Raw genomic sequence first — 18212 nt, 5'->3', positions numbered from 1 at the left:
ATGCCTGTGTTTATGAGCCCTATGTAGTAAATATGTCATGCACGAGTATGGACTCTCCCATGTACATATATCATTTACAATTTTGAATAGAAATGTTTCTAAAGCACTATCATTCCAGCATTTCTCCTGTGTGGCTGGATGTCTTACTCGCTGAATTCCTGGCTTGGAACCACGTGAGATTATTGTATTGTTTGAGAACACAATAGTCCATGCCGGAATTTACCATTTAAATGACTTTTTGTGGCCATCCCTTTTTTAATTTATTTTCATCTGTCTTCTGTTGCAACAGTATATCTACAGGAAGCACCTGAGGAAGAGTTATGGGGCCGTTTATAATTAAAATTGTGTAACCGTGGCACTTCAGTTTGAAGAGGAACTTGAAAAGGAAGACAATTTTTTAATTCTTTCACAGTTAACGATGCTATAAATTCACTTTTTGCCTTTTGCAAATTGGCAAGCCGAAATTTCTATAAGAATTATACTGTATATTACACTTATAAAAAAAATCTCATAGGTGAGTCGATGAAAGGCTCATATATGACAATCCACCTTTATTAGAATCATTTTTGATTATTAGTTTAACCACTTCTGGACCGGATGGATTTGCCCCCTTAATGACCAGGACATTTTTTGCGATTCGGTACTGCGTTACTATAACGTAAAATTGCGCGGTCGTGCGGCGCTGTACCCAAATAAAATTGATGTCCTTTTTTTCCCCACTAATAGAGCTTTCGTTCGGTGGTATTTGATCACCTGCGCGATTTTTATATTTTGCGCTATAAACAAAAAAAGCGACAAAAATTCTGAAAAAAGAAAAACAATCTTTTTCACTTTCTGCTATATAACATTCCCAAAAAAAAGAAATTTAAAAATCTAATTTTTTCATACTTTTAAGCCAATTTGTATTCTGCCACATATTTTTGGTGAAAAAAAAATCGCATTAAGTGTATTGGTTTTCGCAAAAATTATCATTATTATTACGAACTAGGGGAAAGATTTATGTCATTTCTATTTATTTATTTATTTTTTTACTAGTAATGGCGGGGATCTGCTATTTTTAGCGGGACTGCGACATTGCGGCGGACAGATCGGACCCCTAACTGACATTTTTGACATTTTTGGGGGGACCAGTGAGATTACTGCAGTAATCAGTGCTACAAAATATGCACTGTTACTGTAATAATGACACTGGCAGGGAAGGAGTTAACACTGTGGGTGATCAAGGGGTTGAATGTGTACCTAGGGGAGTGTTTCTAGCTGTGGGGGGGCGTGGCTTGTGGAATGACCATAGAGACCAGTGTCCCTATATAGAAGGCTCTGTGATCATTCCAGAGAGAAGAACGGTCAGCTGTGTTTACAACAGGAGACCATCCTCTCTCAGCGGAGAGCGATCACAAGTGCCCGGCGGAAATCGTGACAACTGGTTCCATGGATCGGCATCCTCGCTGCCTAGTGGGCCCCCAGGAGCGCTCCCGCGAATCGACGTAGGGGGTACGTCGATTCGCGCAGCCTAGCCAGCCTGCCGCAGTAAAACTGCGGCGGGTAGTCGGTAAGCGGTTAAATGGGATCTAGCATCAAATATAGTGATTGGGAAGGGGAATGTGGGACTTGAAAAGAAGCCATGATCAGAATATCATGCACCTCCATCCCTGTTCAGTATTTAAAAGGAAGAGGTTGGGACTTTAAATGAGAGGCATGAACCAGCTGGTAAAATGAAACAGTGACACATTTATTGTTGCATATGAGTACATGTAAAACATAACATGTTTCAAAAGGTAAAGTATAAAAGAAAAACAAGTATGAGCTGATAAGTGTTCCCCAAGGACAGGTTGTATAAAAACCGACATCGCACAATTACATAGATACGATAGATTTATGATCACTAAATAGTATAACTGCATCAACCAGTCTCAACGCGTATCGTGGACCACATTTCCTCTTCCTCAGGAGCAGGCGTGTGATGCGTATCTGTAATAATACGTGAGTGTATAGAAAAAAAATGCCAATATAATCTGATGGGTAGAATGAGGAGGGGGAGAGGGGAGGGAAGGAAGGTCCCATCCCCATTTAACCTACAATGCAGCTCAACTTGAAAAGATATGGCGTTGAACGTTAGACATTGTAAGTTGATTGGGGATGTGACTTTCCTTCCCTTGCTCCTGAGGAAGTGGAAATGTGGTCCATGAAACGCATTGAGCCTGGTTGATGACAGGTAACCTTCCCCACTTCCTGGGAGACACCACCACGGCGCTGTCCCTCGGAAGTTCGGTCCCCCTCCTATTTCCTCCGCCTCTGGGCCAATTACAAACCGCATGCGCAGTAGGAAACCAGCAGTGAAGCTGAAAGGCTTCACCGCTGGGTTCCCTTACCCTGGATGGCAGTGGCGGCACCCAAGAGCCGATACGTAAATCGGCTTCGGGTGCCGACATCGCGGGCTCCCTGGACAGGTAAGTTCTACTATTTAAAAGTCAGCAGCTACAGTATTCGTACCTGCTAACTTTTAGTCTGATCATGATAAAGACATTTAACAACCCCTCCATCAAGCAGCAAAACAAGTATCCCTCATTTATTAAACATTTCTATTGGATTCAGTTTAGTGCAGAGGCTATACAAGTTCCCAAGAATTATGTATTTTGATATATAGTATACTGTAGGGCAGAAATGATTTTGTTCAATGGAAATGCAGCTCAAACATTAGTCATAAGTGGCTCATCTCAATTGCAAGGTGAATATAAACAGGATTGCTTGTTGCATCTTGTGTAAATGCAAGTCCTCAGGCTGACAGCAATCACTTCATTGACAGGCTGCAGATAAAGGAGCTGGACGCCGCACCTGTCCCTCCCGGGCACACTCAAATGCCAGGATGAACGGTTAAACAACTCTTTGTGCAAGGGGCCTTATTATTATACACTTCTATAGCGCTGACATGAACCGCAGTGCTGTACAATGGGCACTAAGCCAGTCACATCAGTCTCTGTATCAGAGGAGCTTACACTCTAATGTCCCAAAATACCCACACACACTATTATTATTATTATACATTAGTACACGCCTGGGGCATGTCCTTTCATATAAATCACACTCTCACATTACCTCCCTCACCCTTCTGCTTCTCCTAACCTCTGGAGATATATCCCCAAACCCCATCATTTACCTGTACTCAACACACCCATTACCCTGCACCCTCTGGCAGCAGCCACAATCAACACAATTTAGTTCCCATTTCTCTTCTTCCCAAGACCAGACTCCCTTTCTCTTGTGCCCTTTGGAATGCCCGCTCTGTCTGTAACAAACTTACCTCTCTCCGTGACCTCTTTATTGCTAACTCATTTCATCTACTCAACATTACCGAAACGTGGCTTCATGAATCCATCACTGCATCTTCTGATGCCCTATGCCATGGTGGTCTTCTCTGGACTCACTCCCCCAGATCCAGGGGACGCTAAGGAGGGGGTGTCGGAATCCTTTTAGCCCCACTTAGCACCTTTCAGGTACTTCACCAACCTCCCTCTCTGTCACTCTCCTCATTTGAGGCACACTGCATTCATCTTCTTTTTCCAGTTTCTCTAAGGACAGCTGTGACCTACCGGCCCCCTGAACAGCTATCAACCTTTCTTGATGACTTCTCTGCCTGGCTAACCTACTTTCTCTCCTCTGAAATCCCCACAATCATTCTCTGTGATTTCAACATCCCTATTAATACTAACACTCCTGCCACTTCCAAACTTCTCAGTCTAACCTCCTTTGACCTGAAGCAATGGGTACATGCTTCTACTCACTCTGAAGGAAATATCCTTGACCTTGTTTTCTCCCACCTATGCACTCTGTGCAACCTCTCCCTCTCTCTGATCACTACCTTATTAGTTTCACTCTCTCTCTCTCCTCCACTTCCTCTCCCTCCAACCGCCTAACTGTTACCTGTAGAAACCTTTGCCATCTCAACCCTTCTCTTCTCGTGCTACAGATGACGTCGTAGTGACGAAACGCGTAGGGTGTGGCTTATTGCGTCATATGTCACTTCCAGTGGCGATGGTTCCAGGCTGTGGAACGCAGAAGCGCTCAGGCTTGGCGGACCCTGCATTCTGACGGTGAACTTCCTCAACTGTGAGTGGATATGGCTTACATCTTGTATCTCTAACAATACTACGCAATGGAAGCTAACTTATATTTGCAGTGCCTATGGTGATTCTGAGTGGGAGCCAGGCTATACGTGCAGCTTTCACCCCAATACCAATTGTGTGTGCCTATGGTGATTCTGAGTGGGAGCCAGGTTTCAAGTGCAGTTTTTATCCCTATACCAATGGTGTGGTAAGTGCTTTTGCCTAGTGGGGGGCCACGGGTAACAGCACCGCATACATTTGCACGATATATGTTGTGAGCACTCAATTCACTGGCACAACTTTATTGTAACTTTATTGTATAATCAACAGAATCAGTTTGTATCTCAGCACATAGCACTTTAGGTTGTGGCACCTCGGCCCCCTATAAGTCCACACGATATATACGCACAGTGCACTTTTATGCTTTTATGATATTTTATGCTATTCACTTGCACGCACAGTGCACTTTTTTCATTTTAATGACATTTTATGTTATCCACCGGTCAATTTTAATTCTTTGCATACTGTGGTAGCGCCGACATACCAACAACACTTGCACTTTATTATTCACATACTACCTCAGAGGTAGGTTGGCGGCAGCTTACACCATTTTTTCACATTTTTCCATTTTTGATTTCCATGTTTGGAACTCCATAGCGCTGGTAATCTCACACCCCCCATACTTCTGTCTACAACACTTCACTGTTAGCCTCCCTGGACACATTGGCCCCCCGCACTGCACATCAAATCAGGCTCCAACCCCTTCAGCCTTGGCAAAGCAGATATCACTAGAAGTCTGAAAAAGTATAGCCGTGCTCTTGAGTGCCTGTAGCGTAAGACTCGGTCTCAGAAAGATTTCAACCAATATAAATCTGCCCTCCAAAAATACAATTCCAGTCTCCACACTGCCAAGCAGGCCTATTTTATCACTATTATTACCAACTTATCATCCCATCCCCCTCATACTCTTCTCTACCTTCAACTCTCTACTTCGTCCTCCACTGCCTCCACCCACTAACTCATTCACTGCCCAGGAGATCGCCAATCACTTTAACCACTTGCCGACCGCTCACATGGAGCGCACTGCGGCAAAGTGGTTCGTTATCGTCCAGCGACGTAGACCTACGTCGCTGGAATCCTCCCCTTGTGGGTGGCGCGCGCGTGCCGCCAGAGGCTCGCTCCCGCTGTATTCAGTCACAGCCGGAGTCTGGCCAGGGGAGGAGAGGCGGTGATCACCGTGGCTCTTCCCCGATCGTCGGGGATCGAGTGAGGAAATCCGCCTGCTTGTGTAAACAAAGCGGGTGGATCTCCTAAGTGACAGACAGTGACAGATTACAGGATTCAGCATAGCTGAACCTGCGATCTGTGCCTGTGTCACATAGTCCCCTCCCCCCACACACGTCAGTAAGCTCCAGGCATAAATTAACCCCTTGATCACCAATAAAAGTTAACCCCTTCCCTGCCAGTATCATTTTTACAGTAACAGTGCATATTTATAGCACTGATTACTGTAATAATGTCACTGGTACCCCCAAAAGTGTCAAAAATGTCAGTCAAGGGTCCGATCTGTCCGCCACAGTGTCGCAGTCCCGCAAAAAAAAAAAAAAATCGCAGATCGCCGCCATTACTAGTTAAAAAAAAAAGCAATAAAAATGACATCAATTTCCCGTAGTTAGTAGCTGCGATAACTTTTGCGCAAACCAATCAAAATACGCTTATTGCAATTTTTTTTACCAAAAATATGTAGCAGAAAACAAATTGGCCTAAAATGTTAAAAAATTTTGATTTTTACATTTTTTTGGGGGAATTTCATAAAAAAAAAATGTGAAAAATATTGTTATTTTTTCAAAATTGTCGCTCTTTTTTTGTTTATAGCGCAAAAAGTAAAAATTGCACAGGTGATCAAATACCACCAAAAGAAAGCTCTATTTGTAGAAAAAATAAGGACATAAATTAAATTTGGGTACAGCGTCGCACGACCGCGCAATTGTCCGTTAAAATAACGCAGTGCCGAATCGCAAAATATGGCCTGGTCAGGAATGGGGTAAAATCTTCCGGTCATAAAGTGGTTGAGAATTTTTTTGTCAAAGACATGTAGCTAAATAAATTTTGGCCTAAATATATGACAAAACTTTAATATATTGGATATTTTTTAACTGCCAAAGTAGAAAAATATTGTTATTTTTTCATTATTGTTTTTTTATTATTTTTTATTAATATCACAAAAAAATGAAAATCGCACAGGTGATCAAATACCACCAAAAGAAAGCTCTGTTTGTGGGAAAAAAAGGACATAAATTTTGTTTGGGTACGGCGTTGCATGACCGCGCAATTGTCAGTTAAATTCGCACACAGTGCCGAATCGCAAAAAGTGGCCTGGACGTAAAGCAGGAAAATCCTCCGGTCCTAAAGTGGTTAAACAGAAGGTTTTTACAATTTGTGAGGAGAACTCTGCTGTTCAGGTACCCACCTTGCTTCACACTTCATACCTACAGGTACAATCCTTACTTCCCTCATTCAACCCCACCACTATAGACGAGGTTGCTAAACTACTTGCTAACATCCAGCCAACCACCTCCCCTTTGGATCCTGTTCCCTCGCTAATGCTACGTTCACCCTTTGCCTCTATTCTACACTCTCTAACCCACATTGTCAATCTCTCCCTCTCTTCTTGCATCTTCCCCAACTCTCTAAAACTAGTCAGCCCCATATTTAAAAAACCCTCACTGGACCCAAACAATCTTAACAACCTAGACCCCATTTCCTTGCTCCCCTATTGTCCAAACTCCTTGAATGTCTGGTCTACAACCGACTAAGCGATCACCTTGCTGAAAATAGCCTTCTTGATCCCCTTCAGTCTGGATTTCATCCTCAACACTCCACAGAAATTGCTCTCCTAAAACTAACAAACGATCTACTAACAATGGAAACTATTCTGTACTTCTACTCCTGGACCTCTCTGCTGCCTTTTATATGGCTGACCACCTAATCGTCCCTCTCAAGACCTCCTGCTCTCTAGCTCCCTCGTCACCTCCTCCCATGCTCACCTCCAGGACATTTCCAGAGCCTCTCCAAGCCTATGGAACTCCTTACCCCAATCTGTCCGACTATCTCCTACTCTATTAGCTTTTAGACAATCCCTGAAAAACCCTCCTCTTCAAAGAAGCCTATCCTCAAACTGTATTTTCATTTTTCCCATCAGCTCACCCCCCATAGTTATTGCCTTCTGTTTCACTTGACCCTCCCTTCTAGATTGTAAGCTCCAATAAGCAGGGCCCTCTGATTCCTCCTGTATTGAATTGTATTGTAACTTTATTGTCTGCCCTCATGTTGTAAAGCGCTGCGCTAACTGTTGGAGCTATATAAATCCTGTATAATCACAGTATCTCACAAAAGTGAGTACACCCCTTACATTTTTGTAAATATTTTATTCTATCTTTTCATGTGACAACACTGAAGAAATGACAGTTTGCTACAATGTAAAGTAGTGAGTGTACAGCTTGTATAACAGTGTACATTTTCTGTCCCCTCAAAATAACTCAACACACAGCCATTAATGTCTAAACCACTGGCAACAAAAGTGAGTACACCCCTAAGTGAAAATATGCAAATTGGGCCCAATTAGACAACCCCCCCCCCGTGCCATGTGACTCGTTAGTGTTACAAGGTCTCAGGTGTGAATGGGGAGAAGGTGTGTTTAAGTTGGTGTTATCGCTCTCACTCTCTCATACTGGTCACTGGAAGTTCAACATGGCACCTCATGGCAAAGAACTCTCTGAGGATCTGAAAAAAAGAATTGTTGCTCTACATAAAGATGGCCTAGGCTATAAGAAGATTTCCAAGACCCTGAAACTGAGCTGCACCATGGTGGCCAAGACAATACAGTGGTTTAACAGAACAGGCCTCACCATGATCTATTAAAGAAGTTAAATGCATGTGCTCAGCGTCATATTCAGAGGTTGTCTTTGGGAAATAGACGTATGAGTGCTGTACAGAGAGCACAGAGCCAGTCACATCAGTCTCTGCACCAGAGGAGCTTACATTCTAATCTGTCCCACAACATTAACACACTATTATTATTATATTTATATAGCTCTGACACACACTCATCGGCCACTTTATCAGGTACACCTGTTCAACTGCTTGGTAACACAAATTGCTAATCATCCAATCACAAACATTGCAGCAACTTAGGTATCTAGACGTGGTGAAGATGACTTGCTGAAGTTCAAACCGAGCATCAAATTGAGGAAGAAAGGGGATTTAAGTGACTTTGAACGTGGCATGGTAGTTGGTGCCAGATGGGCTGGTCGGAGTATTTCAAAAACTGCTGATCTCCTGGAATTTTCACACACAACCATCTCTCGTGTTTACAGAGAATGGTCTGGAAAAGAGAAAATATCCAGTGAGCGGCAGTTGTGTGTAGGAAAACACTTTGTTGATGTCAGAGGTCAGAGGAGAATGGGCAGAAAGGCAACAGTAACTCAAATAACCACTCATTTCAACCAAGGTATGCAGAATACGATCTCTGAAGGCACAAAACATGGAACCTTGAAGCAGATGGGCTACAACAGCAAAAGACCACACTGGGGTGCCACTCCTGTCAGCTAGGAACAGGAAACTGAGGCTACAATTCACACAGGCTCACCAAAACTGGACAATAGAAGATTTGAAAAACGTTGAGTCTGGATATCAGCTGCAATCTTCAGATGGTAGGGTCAAAATTTAGCATAAGCAACATGAAAGCATGGATCTATCCAGCCTGGTATCCATGGTTCAGGCTGGTGGTGGTGGTGTAATGGTGTGGGGGATATTTTCTTGGCACACTTTGGGCCCCTTAGTACCAGTTGAACATTATTTAAATGCCACGGCCTACCTGTTGCTGACCATGTCCATCTCTTTATGACCACAGTGTCCCCATCTTCAGATGGCTCCTTCCAGCAGGATAATGCACCATGTCACAAAGCTCCAATCATCTCACCACTGGTTTCTTCACCATGACAATGAGTTCACTGTCCTCTAGTAGCCTCCACAGTCACCAGATCTCATCCATCTTCAGCACCTTTGGGATGTGAAGGAATGGGAGATTCGCATCATGGATGTGCAGCCGACAAATCTGCAGCAACTGCGTGATGCTATTATGTCACTATGGAGCAAAATCTCTGAGGAACGTTTCCAACACCTTGTTTAATCTATGCCACGAAGAATGAAGGCAGTTCTGAAGGCAAAGGAGGGGTCCAACCCGGTACTAGCAAGGTGTACCTAATAAAGTGGCCGGGGAGTGTATACCCCAGTGATGTACAGAGAACACTGAGTCACATCAGTCTCTGCACCAGAGGAGCTTACATTCTAATGTCACACACTATTATTATTATACATTTATATAGCTCTGACATACATTGCAGTGCTGTACAGAAAACACTGAGCCATTCACATCAGTCTCTACTTTAGAGGAGTTTACACTCCTGAAAATGCTTCAGCAGTGGCGAGTGATGGCGGATATAATAAGTCTCTCCTGCCCTGGAGATAATAAGTTGTTGAATTTGCCTTTAGCAAGGCACTGGCCCTGAGGGATTGCCCAGGCCCTGTTATGAGGGAGGGTCTGCGTTTGAATAATCTGGAGAGAATCCCTTTAAAGTTTTAGGATTTGGCCTGGCTCTCGTTCCATGGCAGACTCTATGTGAAGGGCAACTTGAGCATCGCTCTGTGGAGAACTGTGGTTGTCCAAGAGAGTGTGGCGATGGATCACTTCTTGCTTCAGTGCCCCTTCAATATAGAAGTCTATAAGCGTTTATGGATAAAAAAAAAAGAAGTCAATAAGCAGGTGGGCTGGGCTCTGAGTATACCTTTTCTTTCCCATTTGAGTTACGCAAAGTGGTCATACGGGGCTTTTCGAGACTCATCGGACTTTTGATTTTGAGCCACTTTTTCTAGTTAGCTTAATAGTCAGTTACCCCATGTGGAATGCACGATAGCAAGTTTCCACTCAGAAAAAAAAGTCCTTCGTGTTGAGGTGGTGGTGCACAACATTCTGGGTGAGGTTGAGAAGATTCGGGGTCTTGAGAAGGACAGGTGGTGGCCAGGGGCCTGGACAAAGGCGTGGAGGAATGTCAAGTCTTGGTAGCTGGTGTCTGTCAGTCTCTGGGTGTGCGGCTTTTCCTTCTATCCTTTCACGTCCCCTAGATTTTGTTACGATCAGATTTTTTTTAAAAAAGGCTGCATGCATGGGTTAAATGTTTATTCATTTCTTAGCCTGAGGGTGTGTTTAGGTGGAGGTAGGGTTTTGTTGATGAGCATCATGATAATAATACTAAAATATGTCTAGGTTTGCATATTTCGTTTTCTTTATGGTTTTTTTTTTTTTTTCTGGCAAAAAAGCCATTTTTCTGTTTCTGATGTAAGCTATTTTTGTTTATTTATGTATAATTTTTATTTATTTTGAGTATACGTAAATATGTTTTTTATTATGTTGTATGTTTGTAAGATTTTAATAAACAAAAATTTACACTCCTACCACAGTCACACACTAAAGCTGGCCATACATGTATAGATTTTTAAACTAGGCCATTCGTAGGAAAATTGTTTGTACATTCGATGAACAGAGGAATGGTATTTGAAAATTTCAATTGCTTTGAACATAAAGTTTTAAAATGAATTTAATTTCTGAATGAAAACTCTCTGAAATTCGTTGAATCGAGAAAAGTTCTCTATTCTGCTCCTTCGAAATTTAATGTCACTGTGGTCGAAAATGAACGTCGATTTGACCCCACTAATGATTAGAAAATCGAAAGAACATTCTTAAAACTAACATTTTCAAATGAAAATCTATACGTGTATGGCCAGCATTATATTATTATACATTTTTATTAGGGTTGCACCAATACTAGTATCGGTATCAGTGTCGATAGTAAGCATTTTCACGAAAAAAAAAGCCGGCAATTATTGGTTGTTAAGGAGCGGGGCTGCCGCATCCTTAACAATCGATGACTCATTCATCTGGGGTTCCCCTGTTGACAGCTGACGTGTAAACTGAAGTCCAGCAATTGGAGCTGTAAAAAAAACAAAAAACAGCCAGGCAATGTTTATCAACAACATTGCTCAGTTGAGAGATAAAAAGACTGTTTTTCTTCATCTACAGATCAAAGGGATGAACTTCGATCCGCAGATGAAATTAGTTTAAAGCTCCATTCACACGCGACAGCTACTGCAGGGCGTTTTTTTTTTGTTTTTTAGTGGAGCGTCTTAGGAACAGCACCATTCATTTGAATGGGCATCCCTCCGCTCCAAAAATGCTCTAAAGAAAGGAAGCTCATGTATCAAATCTTGGCGCAGAGCCTGGAGTGTTTGGCGTTGCAATCTATGCCGCGACTTGTGCTCTGAGGATCTTGAGGGGGAACTCCACACCAAAATGGGGAAAAAAACCAGTGTGGGGGTCCCCCTCAAGTTTCAAACCAGGCCCTTTGGATCTGGTATGGATTTTGCGGGGAGCCCCACGCAAAAAAAACGCGTGGGTTCCCCCCCAAAATCCATACCAGATCCTTATCTGAGCATGCAGCCCGGCAGGTCAGGAAAGGGGACAAGCGAGCAGCCCCACCCCCTCCTGGACCATACCAGGCCACACGCCCTCAACATGGAGGGGGGTGGGGGCTTTGGAGCAGGGGGGACTCTGCATCCCCCCACCCCAAAGCACCTTTCCCCCATGTTGATGAGGACAAGGGCCTCTTCCCGACAACCATGGGTGGTGGTTGTCGGGGTCTGTGGGCAGAGCCCCCTGCTCCAAAGCACCCACCCCCCCATTTTGAGGACGTGTGGCCTGGTATGGTCCAGGAGGGGGTGGGGCCGCTCGCTCGTCCCCTCCCCTTTCCTGACCTGCCAGGCTGCATGCTCGGATAAGGGTCTGGTATGAATTTTGGGGGGGGACCCCACGCTATTTTTTTGGCGTGGGGCTCCCCCCAAAATCCAGGGTTTGGAACCTGGGGGGGACCCCCACGCCAGTTTCTTTTACCCATTTTGGCATGGAGTTCCCCCTCAAGATCCTCCAAGCGCAAGTCGCACCACAAGTCGGATCGTCCTGATCCTACTTGGATGCGGCTTCTATTCAAATCAATGTGCTGAAAGCCATATCAAAGACTGCTCATAGGCAACCACTGATTTTGAATAGAGGCAGAAAAACGTTGCTAAAAGCTAACGCAGCTAAACGTGCAATAGTGCCACTGGAAAAAGCTACTAAAAGCACGTTTTTACAGCAGCTTTTTCCTGGGGTTAGCAGTGGCTCTGCAGATCATTTTTTCTAAAGCCCTGTGTGCATGGGGCCTTAGCCTGAAAGAAGGGGTGTTTAGGTGGAGGTTAGGGCTTTGTTGTAAGTAAGTAAGCTGTTGTATGTTAATATATCATTTATTTATTTATTCTGTATATATGCAATTATGTTTTTATGATGTATGTTTGTAAGATTTTTAATAAAAAAAAAAAAAAGTACATTCTAATGTCCCCCCCCCCCCCCCCCCCACAGTCACATACTTTTATTATTATACATTTATATAGCTCTGACATATACCACAGTGCTGTACAGAAAACACTGAGCCAGTCACATCAGTCTCTTCACCAGAGGAGCTTACTCTCTAATACCCCCACAGTCACACACTATAATATTATAAATGTATATAGCTCTGACATATACCGCAGTGCTGTACAGAGGACACTGAGCCAATCACATCAGTCTTCACCCGAGGAGCTTACACTCTAACACCCCCACAGTCACACACTATTATTATAGATTTATATAGCTCTGACATATACCATAGTGTTGTACAGAAAACACTGAGCCAGTCACATCAATCTCTGCACAAGAGGAGCTTACACTCTAATAATTTCCCCACAGTCACACACTATCATTATACATTTATATAGATCAGACATATACCATAGTGTTGTACAGAAAGCACTGAACTAGTCACATCAATCTCTGTACCAGAGGAGCTTACACTCTAATACCCCACAGTCACACACTATAATATTATACATTTATATACAGTAGCTCTGACATATACCATAGTGCTGTGCAGAGAACACTGAGCCAGTCACATCAGTCTTCACCATAGGAGCTTACACTCTAACACCCCCAGAGTCACACACTATTACTATTACTGTATACATGTATATAGCTCTGACATATACTGCAGTGCTGTACAGAGAGCACCGAGCCAGTCACATCAGTCCCTGCACCAGAGGAACTTACACTCTAATTTCTCACCACAGTCACACACTATTATTATTTTACATTTATATAGCGCTGTCATATTCTGCAGTGCTGTACAGAGAACACTGAGCCAGTCACATCAATCTCTGCACCAGAGGAGCTTACACTCTAATTTCCCACCATAGTCACACACTTAAGCTGGCCATACACCTATAGATTTTTGGACATTCGTGAGAAAATTTTGTACTTTTGATGAATCGATGAACAGCGGTTGAAAATTTCACTTGTTTTAAACATTTAATTTTAAAATGAATGTCATTTCTGAATGAAAACCGCATACACTCTGAAATTCATTCAATCGAGAAAAGTTTTCTATTCTGCTCCTTCGAATTTTCCTATCACTGTGGTCTAAAATAAACGTCGATTAGACCCCACAAACGATTAGAAAATCGAAAAAAACATTCTTAAAATTAAAATTTTTGAACAAAAATCTATACATGTAATGTTAACATTATGTTATTATACATTTATATACTGTAGCTCTGACATATACTGCAGTGCTGTACAGAAAACACTGAGCCGGTCACATCAGTCTCTGCACCAGAGGAGCTCACAATTGAATTTCCCACCAAAGACACACACTAATGCAGGCCATACATGGGTCGAATTCCAAACGATTTGTCGATCTAAAAACTAAAATTTTGTGTTTTTTGCTATCCGATTATTCCACCATTGGTATTGAAATGCGACCAATTTAATTTTATGTTATGGTAAAGAAAATTTGTGGCCGGGAATCTTCTTTTCTTTCCAGGTCACAGCTAATGCTTTTTTTTTTTCCAATTTTATTTCTCTCACATTTCTCCCATCATTGATTAGAAATTTGTTCGCTTTTCAAAAAATTTCCAACATGCCCCCCAATCACTCAGATTCAATGGCCGCATGAAAATCGGCCATTGCTTTGGTCCCAAAAGTGGTCGAAAATTGAAAGATTATTTAAAGGTGTGATTTTCGAACAAAAAATCATTCAGAATTCGACACGCGTATGACCTTCCTAGTATTATTACACATTTATGTCACTCTGACATTTAGATTTTTTACATTTTTTTATTGGATGTGTTTAACCACTTGCCGACCGCCCGCCACAGTTTTACTGTGGCAGGCTGGCTCGGCTGCGTGAACTGATGTAGTACCACATCGGTCGTGCGCGTAGTGCTAGGGGGCGAGCGTGTGCCGCTGGCGGCGCTCCCACCCACCCTCTCGGCAGCGGGGAAGCCGATGCATGGGTCAGGCGGCTACGAATGCCGCCTGAAACTTGCAATCGCTCCCTGCTGAGAGAGAAGAACGGTCAGCTGTTGTAAACACAGCCGACCGTTCTTCTCCCTGGAATGATCATAGAATCATAGATTCTTCTACATAGGATCACAGGTCTCTATGGTCATTTCACAAACTATGTCCCCCCACAGTTAGAATCACACCCCTAGGCTCACATTTAACGCATTGATCACCCACAATGTTAACCATTTCCCTGCCAGTGTCATTATTACAGTAACAGTGCATATTTTTAGCACTGATTACTGTAGTAATGTCACTGGTCCCCCCAAAAGTGTCAAAAATGTAAGTTAGGGGTCTTATCTGTTCAATGTCGTAGATCGCAGATCGCCGCCATTACTAGTTAAAAAAAAAACAATAAAAATGACATAAATCTTTCCTGTAGTTTGTAGACGCGATAACTTTTGTGCAAACCAATCAAAATACGCTTATTGCGATTTTTTTTTTTACCAAAAATATGTAGCAGAAAACAAATTGACCTAAAATGTTAAAAAATTTGGATTTTTACATTTTTTTTTTTTAGAATGTTTTTGGGAATGTGATATAGCAGAAAGTGAAAAATATTGTTTTTTTTTTCAAAATTGTCGCTCTTTTTTTGTTTATAACGCAAAAAATAAAAATCGCACAGGTGATCAAATACCACCAAAAAAAAAGCTCTGTTTGTGGGAAAAAAAGACATTTATTGGGGTACAGCGTCACACAACCCCGCAATTGTCAGTTAAAGTAGCGCAGTGCCAGATCACCAAAAATTACCTGGTAATGAAGGGGGGGGGGGGTTAAATCTTCTGGAGGTTATTTAAAGGAGAACTCTACTAAGAAAAAACAGGACTACCATCAGGGCCGGGACAAGGGGTGGGCAGGAGGGGCAGTTTGCCCTGGGGGCAATAGTTTATTGCAGGGATGGGGGGGCGCCTTTATCCTAAACCTAAGGAAAAGGGGGGTGCAGTTTGGCATCCTGGCCCTGGGCGCTGGATGACCTTGTCCCGGCAGTGACTACCATTGTTGACCTCCTGAAAAAAGCTAGTTTCCTGACCCCCCTATGGCCTTAATACTTTTTAAGCTATAAACATAAGAAAATAAACTCCGAGGCATTTCTTGGTCTGAGCACCTCTTGCAAGTAGGTGGCCCAGAACATACCCAAGCCTTTAGAGCAGTGGTTCCCAACCTCAGTCTTCAGGTAACCCTAAAAGGCCATGTTCTGGGAATTTTCCTTAAATAAAATAGCTGTCATAATACCAAGCCATTGACATTGAATTAAAGCACCATTGATCTGTTGGGGGTACTTGAGGACTGAGGTTGGGAAACACTAATCTAGATCAATGTAATGGTCAGATAAGGGGTATTTTTAAAAGGAGAACCCAGTAATGGGGTCTGTATTTTCCTTTTACCCAGTGGACATCGCACACAAAAGGCTCAAGTCGTTGTAAAAAGTATTTGCTTTAACATTCAATATTTCCAGCAGTAAGAGCCAAAGAAAGCAGAAAATACCAGTCCTAAGGCTAGAAAAAAAAGTGAATTTCCACTCACCTGCAGCTTGGAGGCTTCTCGACTCTTGTGAACTAGAGAAAGTTCCCTCTGAAGACTGTCCAGATGAATCGACTGGTACACCAGAGCCATAAGACACAGAAGAACCCCCAACCAAGCACCTGTTCCCCCCCACAACCCCCGGGCCATCCCCGAGACCCCACCGAACATCACCGCCTGCGTCATTCAGCGTCCGACCTTTGAAAAATTTTCCAAGGCGAAGTATATTAGATGGAGATGAAGAGATTACTGCATGGTAACACGGGCCGGACGCGAGGAACAGAGAATTGTGCGTTTAAGGCTTAAGAGCTGGAAGATGTGATGAGAAAAGAGAGATTATCCCAGAATATAATCTGAAATTCAGAAAGATTGGGGAGGACGGGGATTCAGGCTGTGGTTAGAGAGGAATCGAAACACAGACAGTCAAAGAAAGAAAGAAAGAAAGTGAAAGTGGACCAAAATAGGCAATTCTAATACTATTGTAGGGTGTTTAGGAGAGAGACAGAGAGGTGATGGAAGGGACAGACTCCAGCAGAGGAAGAGAATAGGGTTACAATCCAAAGAGGTGATTGCACAGTCAAGTAGCCAGAACGCAGAATTAAGTGCTGTAGCTGTTTTCTGCTGGATTGCTGATAGTTTTCTATTAAAGTGGTAGCAGCTGGTCAGTCAGTCTTTCTCAATCAATAAACCTGCAGGGCTTCCTGTGCTTACTGATATACCAGGAACAAGCTGGCATGCAAATTAGGCATTTAAGGGAAAAGTTGGCATCACAGTCAACGTGCCAAGTAGACAGACAGACATAGGTCCTAACTCTTCACTAATCCATTCAAAACAAAAAAGAAAGAGATACAATGTCTATCCCTTGTATGCTTAGTTTGAAAGAGACAAATTTTGTACAATGTGGGAAGTTCTGAACAATTTACTAACCTTATACCAGTTTATAGCAGGAGAAAAATCCTACAGGCTGGATTGATGTGAACTGAGTTTGTTTCTAAGATATTTATCAAGAGCCCCCTCTTTGGTATATATGTGCCTTGACTACTTGGACTACCATGCTGTCCTTATGGTGACTTACTCACAATGGGTCTGGATGGTTCCCCATTGGGAAGCTGGTCTTTTTACTTTAAGATTATGTGTATGTAGCACTCATTAGTGCTAGACTAGTGTAGGTAAATTCATTTTTTTGGTAGTTGTGTGAGTCTGTAATTGGGTCGGGTAGGTCAATCTGAAGGGCTCTACAGGTCAGGCCTCTGGTATCTCCCATTGGTTTTAGAAACTTGGAGAAGTTTCTGGAAGCTAGTGGGTGGAGGCAAGGAGGTGCTAATCTGCATGTTTATGGGAATCTGGCCAATTCTCAGGCAGGGTGGCTGGATCAGTCCTTAAATATGGTGGAGCCTGGCCAGCAAGGGAGTTGGGTGGAAGATGGAGTGAGGAAGCTGTGTCCTATGGCCTGGGAGGGGACCCCAGGTTGAAGGGGGCTCTGCCTTCAGGCTGACAGCTGAGAAAGAAAGACATACAGAGGGATCTCTACTACCCTGTGGTCTCGGTTGGGAGACACTCTGGCTTGAGGAGAAGGACCTGTACAGCAGGAGGCATCAACAGTTGTCTCTTCTGAGGCAGCAGGATTTCCAGGGACAGTGTGAGTACTTATACATTCCCCCAGGGCCATAAAGGATGTATTGTCAAACATGCTTTTCTGGGATTTGGGATTGTGCTATCAAGCTGTGACCCAATCCTTGTCCTTGGACATATCACTAAGCAGCCAGGTTGACTGTTTACTTAATGTACTTGAATTTTCCACCCGAGAGGCAATGGCTTCATCTTGGCTTACTCATTTGCACCTATATGTGCAACATATACATGCTAAGAATTCCAGTCTATCCTACTGGCTGATATTACTCTATTAAAGATTAGGACCAGATTACTCTATTAAAGATTGGGTTCCAGTATACTGATTCTGTCACATGTGCTCCTGAAGGAGGATTCCCAAAACGCGTGTGAACTGTAATCATAATCTTTGCATGTTGTGAACCCCTATGCGGAGAGTAATTTTTAATGTTGTG

General features: G+C 43.0%; 1 protein-coding gene across 1 annotated transcript in view; it reads right to left on the bottom strand.

The window, feature by feature from the left end:
• Nucleotides 1–16258, bottom strand: part of TNFSF13 (TNF superfamily member 13) — a 76467-nt gene extending 60209 nt beyond the window's left edge. The window contains exon 1 of the mRNA XM_082254662.1: nt 16153–16258. Within this exon, the coding sequence (XP_082110788.1) occupies nt 16153–16242 (90 nt within the window). The 5' untranslated portion in view covers nt 16243–16258. The remainder of the gene's footprint in view (nt 1–16152) is intronic.
• Between the last annotated feature and the right edge of the window lie 1954 nt (nt 16259–18212).

The sequence above is a fragment of the Pelophylax lessonae genome (genome assembly GCF_965119305.1).
Source record: "Pelophylax lessonae genome assembly, chromosome: 4".
Classification (NCBI taxonomy): Eukaryota; Metazoa; Chordata; class Amphibia; order Anura; family Ranidae; genus Pelophylax; species Pelophylax lessonae.
Note: the sequence above shows the minus strand (reverse complement) of the source record. Positions and strands in the feature narration are given on the sequence as shown.